General features: G+C 45.9%; 1 protein-coding gene across 4 annotated transcripts in view; it reads right to left on the reverse strand.

The window, feature by feature from the left end:
* The window catches only part of LOC106807175 (WD repeat-containing protein 47-like), an 8,505-nt gene extending 3,636 nt beyond the window's left edge, over positions 1-4,869 (reverse strand). The window contains exons 1-7 of one of the 4 annotated variants that reach the window (XM_014809444.1): positions 4,131-4,869; positions 3,386-3,537; positions 2,732-2,901; positions 2,064-2,234; positions 1,290-1,433; positions 773-997; positions 284-410 (exon numbers count right to left, since the gene is read on the reverse strand). In XM_014809444.1, the coding sequence (XP_014664930.1) occupies positions 284-410; positions 773-997; positions 1,290-1,433; positions 2,064-2,234; positions 2,732-2,901; positions 3,386-3,537; positions 4,131-4,253 (1,112 nt within the window). In that variant the 5' untranslated portion in view covers positions 4,254-4,869. Of the gene's footprint in view, positions 1-110; positions 411-772; positions 998-1,289; positions 1,434-2,063; positions 2,235-2,731; positions 2,902-3,385; positions 3,538-4,130 lie in introns of those variants that run through there. The other 3 variants (XM_014809447.1, XM_014809446.1, XM_014809445.1) reach the window with 3 other exon arrangements.
* Positions 4,870-7,696: the final 2,827 nt, after the last annotated feature.

Below are 7,696 nucleotides of genomic sequence, written 5' to 3' on the forward strand. Positions count from 1 at the left end.
ATGTATGTATGTATGTATGTATGTATGTATGTATGTATGTATGTATTGTGTGCGTGCGTGTGCGTGTGTGTGCCTGTGCCTGTGCGTGTGTGTGCGTATGTATTGTGTGCGTGCGTGTGCGTGTGTGTGCCTGTGCCTGTGCGTGTGTGTGCGTATGTATTGTGTGCGTGCGTGTGTGTGCGCGTGTGTGCAGGCTTGTAATTTGTATGTAAATACATGCGCGACTTTGTGTGTTTATTCGTCATAGTTGGATGAGGGGTTAGGTCATCTTTGTGGAACTGACCACAGTGAGGCCCTCTTATCTACACTCGTACTGAGGAACGCCATTTCTGTTGGATGCCAGCAGGTCTGGATCACCTTGTCCTTGTGCGTGCCAACCGTTACAGTGGAAAGAGGGTGCTCCAAATCACCTATACAGACACAGACGAATGAATTCATTGAAAAAATGACATTGTTTGAGCAGTAGATTAGCACGTGTAAATAGACACATCATGCACTTTTGGGTAGAATTGTGAAACTGCATACACCTGCTAAATGAGTTCTTGGAGATTTTCTGATATAGTGCCAGTTGAACAGCGCCATCTGGTCTATCGTTTATGACAGCAGTGTGTATTTACAGTGATCTGGTAAGCCTAGGGGTCAGGCAATTTTTCTGTGGTCTGCATATCACTATCACCTTCAATAACCTTCAATAACATCTCCAGTTTACCCGCAAAGTCATGCCGTCACATGATGTATATACATACAACTTTACACACATAGAGAATCTCACCTTGTTCGTGAAGGTTCGTGAGTGCGATCGTCTTGTCGAAGGAGCCCGTGAGCAGGTAGAAGGACCGCGGACACAGGTGCGCCGAGCGTAGCTCCGCCGCATGCGGCTGGAACGTCTGTATGACGCGCGCGCCGCGTACGTCGTACAGCATGCAGCTGCCATCCTCGTGACCGGAAGCCAGCAGCCTGCCGGACTCGTCCACCGTCACTGTGCACGCGGGACTCGCTGAAACACGCAGGTTCGCGTCAGACCGACGGCTGAGCTGTGGTTGCCCTTCACACAACCCCACACTAGCTCCCCCCGGCACATGTGGCTCCCTCACATGTGTTGCGACACACTCTACAAGGCAGACGTTACCAGGCAAGTGCGATGCGATGTTACAACATACAGATGTAGTCGCTATAGGAGTGATATGATGATTAATTAGTTTGTCACGCCAGACTTACAGTACTCGTGTGAATTTCATGTGGATTCATGGGAATTTGGAAATGAGATTGTTGCGGGACAGTCAGTTCACCTGGACTTCCTCCTCCTGCTGGTCCATGGGGGGATATTTTTAGAATGAAGGTTCCTGCTCTCAGATCCCAGAAACGGACGGACCTGTCGTGCGACCCACTTGCGAACATGGCGCCACCCCACGTGCAGAGAGACAGAACATGTCCTGCAGAGAAAAGCATGGAAATGCAGCTCTATATGGTACGAAATGTCAATCGCAAATATGCTCATAGCACCATATGTGATCAGGAATGAATAATATAGATTATTCACTTTATTATTCACTCCTGATGTGATTTATATAGATATTGTCTCAATTGAATCAATATTAAAACAACATCACAATTATAAATTAATGATTCTTAATCGTTTTCGACTCAACCCATAGTCTGGCCACCGGACTATAGCTTGGCCATACATCACTTCAGCCAGTAATGGCCCACAAAGGAAGGTCACCAAAGACCCTTGGAATGGCTTGCCAACACAGAGTCCATTGTCAGAAACACAATTATAGCAAGATAAATCTTTTCTCATAGACTAATAACAGAAACATGGCAAAGTTACCTACGAGTTTCGCATACGCAGTGTATAACCGTATCTACAGGATGGCAGTGTATGTCTATGAGAAAAAGTCAAGATTAGACTTATTTTGTTTCTGAAAACGAGCCCAGCTTTTGGTTGTCACCCAAGGGTTAATAAGTTTCTGGGCAGCTAGCCTTTACACTAGCTTTGGCCTCTACTCTCGTTTACATGATTGGAAAGGTGTTTTTAGGGGGAAGTGCCAGAGAATTCCTACCCGTGTGGCCACTGAGAGCGTGTATCGGCGTTCCTGTATCACAGTCGCAGATATAGATCTTACAGTCGCCCGCACCACCACTGATAAGCAGGCTGGTCTGGTTGCTGGAGTCCTGCATGAATGTGAGATCTCTCACTGCACCGTCGTGTATCCTTAGCTCCATAGGAGTGCCTACAGCGTGAAAGCTAGCTGTTACTACAGATATGGAATAAAGATCTACTATTCTATAGCTATGCTGTTACCATCAAGCTGTTAATGTAATATCACGTTACGACGTACATTGGTGCGGTATCAGCGTCATGAAGTAGACATAAAAGGGTTGCCAAGACCGTTAATCAGCTTTATCATGAAAATTATAAAACAGGAAATAAGTTATGTTTTGTTAAATGCATTGGTTAATTGTGGATTAACGTATCAGATCACTTTTACCTTACTGACTTCAGTTATTATAAGCAACTGCAACACAGACTTTTCTGATCGAGCAAACCTCAATCAACTTTGGCAGTTTTTAATTTAAAAAAATTGCCGGTTCTGTAGACAAGTACAGTTGCCACATACATCTATTAAAAATTTATTCCCTTTTCTAGTGAATTTTTAATCATATGCATCGCTGCTGCCATAACATTTGAAATTGTGATACAGTAATGTACGTGGAGCAGCAAACGTGCCTGCAAAGTTATGCGTTGATGTTGTGAACCGCATCAGCTTGATAGTTTTGTCACTGGAGCCTGTGGCTATTAGGTTCCCACAGGGACTCCATGCCAGACACGAGACGGATGATTTGTGGATCTTCTCAATTCTGTGGATCTCGGTCGCTGGAGTGGCAGCATGGGAGGCACTGGAAATCAGCAATATGAACGGCTTGTCTATAATATGTTCTCCTTTAACTGAGACAAATCTTTGTTTCATGCTGGAAATATCATGCCTAAAGCCACCAACAGGGGGTGGGGGTAACTCAGGATGGGGGGAGGGTCTCTACCCTGTAACCTGCCTTGTGCATAAAACTGGCAATCGCAGGCTTGACATATACCCATATATCATGAGGTCACGAAAGGCAAGGAAGGTATAGGCAGGTGTTGGTGGTGGTGGTGGTGGTGGTGGTGGTGGTGGTAGTGGCGGTAGTGGTGGTATAGTGGCGGCGGTTGAGATGGCAGTGGCGGCGGCCTAGAAATAAATAAAAGGTAAGGTAAGAGTGAGGAAGAATGGGAACGCAATTACGCCCTAATTAGCAATTAATTTAATCAGAAACAAGCACATTAGTGCAATTACAACGTATCACATTCGCCATTCAACTCGATTCTATGTGGATATATACCAAATACCTGAGGCCTGTTAGGCTGGGCATTGCGCAGATGCACAGCACCCTGGAGTTAGACCCCGTTGCATATATCTCTCCCCCGGGATGGAATGCCGCTGCTCGTATGGGCTGCTCATCCTTCAGCTCGGTCACCTTCAGGAAGGTCGTTGGATTCTCCTGTAGGACGTAAATAGCAGTTATCGAGATACGACTAGCTGGTATATCCCCGTACGCTTAGCAGGCATCCGGCTAGGCACAATATAATGTCCCCCAACACAAGAGCAGGGTAGACAAAGATAATGTAACCCAACCCTACTCTTTGTGTCTGGTTACATTATTGTGTCTAGCATCCGGCCTGTTTCATCCCTGGGCTACGTTATCGTATCTCACCTGTTATCGTAAATGCAATTACAGGTAATACAATTGTAAACACAATTCGTGTTTATTTACTATTATCGCTTACGATTTTAAACTGCTAGTGTATGTGACCGAATCCTTGTTGTAATATAACGTTACGAACATATGTTGTTGATGTTGTTTATTGATCCCACGTCAGACGATCACGCGCGCATTCACGCTCGCACGCACGCACGCACGTACATCTACACACTATCGTAACAAGAAATATTTTTTCATAATTGCTATCTTATTCGTGTGGACATCATGTTCTAAAATAGCTTAACCTGAAACACCTGCGGCTTATGCTCAATACGGACAATCACGCACGATTTACATGCATCTTTAAGTTTCATAAAGATCATTTCACATACCTCGTCGAAGATATCATCCCTTGCCTTGAACTCTTTCTTATGCTTTGCCTTCGCCGAAGTCATCATCCCGGATTGGTGATCACTAAAAATTCGATTACCGACCAGATCAAACACTGACGACATCGATCTCCATCACACTATTTGTATGGCAGACTATTATCGCACCGCTGATACCTCGCCCTAAGTGACTGTTTATCTGCCGCACCAGATGCCAACATATATACAAGGTATCTTTTGCTATTCACGAGCATATATTTCACAGCCACTCTGTATATCTGCATAACATATGTCTACGTGCAATCGGACCCGACTCCGGGTATGCACCGCGATTGCGATAGCTTCAAGGAACGGACGATGGCCGCGTGTGCATTAGTCACGCTGCGTCGACGGGCTGCGTCGGCGAGGAAACACCCAGGTAAACAAGCCATATGTATGCCCCTCATACGCTCGCGCGCCTCACTGCGCACGCGTACGTGACATCGTCATACCTGTACCGACGCCGAGACACGTCGATATGGATCAGTGCCTGATAGCAGGCAGGAATGGAGCACCTGAGGCGTTACGCACACACACAACTATAGCGGCACATCACCGCGCCGCCACATGATGATGCATGCAGACATGAATGAAGGCATTAACGCTTACTGAGCCACAGCAAGACTCGGTTGCGAGACTATACATTGCCAATACACGTTCTTGTATGTAATCTTACGTACGTACGTACGCATTCCTGTGCAATCTCTCATTGTGCGAGCGTTTCATGGTCTGGCCGTTCAGCTAACTGACGCATAACGCCCTTAGCGGCTTGTTGAATGACGATGACGACACCGACGACGACGATGATGACGTGGAATCATGGAATGCATTCGCTACAGTTCCCCTCGCTACATCCTCTCAGCGCTGCACGGTTGAGCGAACCACGTCTGCGGACGACGCAATATGTATCTATAGCTCCGGAGGGAATTCGCAAAGTAAAAGGTCACCCCAATACCGTCAGTTCCGCAATCAAATTTCCAAACCCTAGTCGGCGTACGCTATAACCAATAAAACGAGAGTCGTCCCACAGTCTCCGTGTATCCGTTAGTCTGTGGTCGCCCCCTCCAACTCCGGCGCGACATCTCGCCATTAAAAATCGTACGTAAGCTCGTACGCAGGTCTACTTACACTGGCCACTGCAGCACGACGCGGGTATATTACCACTCCCTGAGAGCCGACGTAAATCTATACACAGTGCGGAAAAAATGACTCCGCCGTGTGCGCACGTGATACCTATAAATTGTAACGCACGGACACATGAACAACGCGCCCATACATGGTGGTGAGTGTGGGAAAGGGAGGGCCTGCTAAGGGTGTGGGAAAGGGGGGTGTGGGAAAGGTGGGAAAGGGTATGGGAAAGGGGGGGGTGTTTGCTAAGGCTAGGATATGTTTACGCCTGCGAACAGGTTTCGGGATAGGGCGGCGGGATGCATCCAATATATAGTACGTATATTTACGCGACCAAACACCTGTGTGTGCTCACGAGACTAAACACATGATTAGCTGTTTGCACACAGAATAACCTTGAGTTAGAATTTATATAGAACTCGGCTGGTGGAGTATACGATGAGGGATAGATAGCTTTGTCCACGGCCACGCCCCCGGCAGCAGGGATACACGGGGAGAGCTAGATGAGGGATAGATAGCTTTAACCCATCACCCACCCACAACCCATACACCTAACACCCACTATACCCACTCACAACCCACCCCCAACCAATGCATCTACTACCAACCACCACCTACCATCCAATACCCACCCACAACCCACGCACCTATACCACCAAATACCCACCATCTACCAACCCACTACCCACCAACAACCCATCCACAACCCACCACCCGCACAACTCATGCACCTACCACCGGCCAAGCTATATCCAGCCACCCAGCTATCCCACTTATTCTATTATCACCTGATGAAGAGCATCAATCCTCATGTTCCTTGATGCTAACGGTTCATCAAAGGGAAACACCATGGAATAGTTCTTTGCGTACGACTCATGACTTCTCTCCCGCAGCCAGCGCTGGTTGCCTGTCAGGGACCCGGGAAATCTCCTGTATATAAGATATTCATACATAAAGGACCAGCAAAACGTTGTCAATATATTCATACATAAATCTCTCCTTCAAATCCAATCCAGTTATCTTCAAACGGTGTACATGACGTCGTAACACAACAGAACCACAGCGCCCCCTTATAATCACACCTGATGTCATAGTGTCACAGCGTCACAGCATCACAGCACCTCCTACATTCACACCTGATGTCATAGTGTCACAGCATCACAGGCAAAACTCAGACTTCATCCCCTCTTGACCTTCCGCTGGCATCCCTTGTCTCTCGCTCAGCTTCCTTCTTCTTCTACCACCCCTCAGCTATTTTTCATGCCGCTTTTCCTCAGTCTCTCCCTCCTCTCACTCTCAGCAAGCTATATGATATATATAATATACATATATATAGTTTTCTTTAGTCCGTACTGCATATAGCGGAAACGGTTATCGCGCATGCGCAATATCTGCCGAGAAGATTAATATTTTGCAAAGAATATGAATTTAATATGAAGAAGACTTACCCTAGCATAGACTTATATGATAAAATTCTATCAGTAGATCTGACATAAGAAATAGGAAGAAGACCTTACATGTACCGTACGTGCTGCATATACCAGTCAGTACATGATCTGCCTACGTCTGAGCATGCGAAATATCTCACCAGAGGAGTTATATTTTGTGATAAATATGCATTTAATATCGTGATGGGGTATCTCAGCATAGATTCCTGTAATTAATTATTATCAGTACGCCTGTGTTTATAATTGAGAGAGCGCCCTAGCCTGTAGGCTGTAAAACGCAGACTTCGTGCCCTCCTGTCCCTCGCTAGAATACCTTGTCCCTCGCTCAGTCTCCTTCTTCTTCTACCCACCCCACTCTCCCTCTCAGCAAGCTATATGATATATATAATATACATATATATATATAGAGAGAGAGAGAGTTTTCCTTTGTCCGCACTGCACGTCTGAAACAGTGCTCGCACATGCGCAATATCTCCCAGGAAGAGTGATATTTTGCAAAGATTATGCATTTAATATGAAGAGGGGTTATCCTAGCATAAATTTATATAATAACATTTCATCAGTACATCTCTCCTAAGAAATAGGAAGAAGACTTTTTATGTAAGGTCCGTGCTGCATATACCAGTCAGTACATAACCTGGCTACGTTAGGGAGTTAGCGCATGCGAAATATATCAGAGGAGTTATATTTTGTGATAAATATGCATTTAATATCGTAATGGGGTATCTCAGCATAGATTCCTGTAATTAATTATTATCAGTAGGCCTGCATGTGTTTATAATTGAGAGAGCGCCCTAGCCTGTAGGCTGTAAAACGCAGACTTCGTGCCCTCCTGTCCATCGCTAGAATCCCTTGTCCCTCGCTCAGTCTCCTTCTTCTTCGACCCACCACTCTCTCCCTCTCAAAAAGCAATATGATATATTTATATATATATATCACAGTGGCTACGTGTCC

This window comes from Priapulus caudatus, unplaced genomic scaffold (genome assembly GCF_000485595.1).
Source record: "Priapulus caudatus unplaced genomic scaffold, Priapulus_caudatus-5.0.1 Scaffold198, whole genome shotgun sequence".
Taxonomy (NCBI): Eukaryota; Metazoa; Priapulida; class Priapulimorpha; order Priapulimorphida; family Priapulidae; genus Priapulus; species Priapulus caudatus.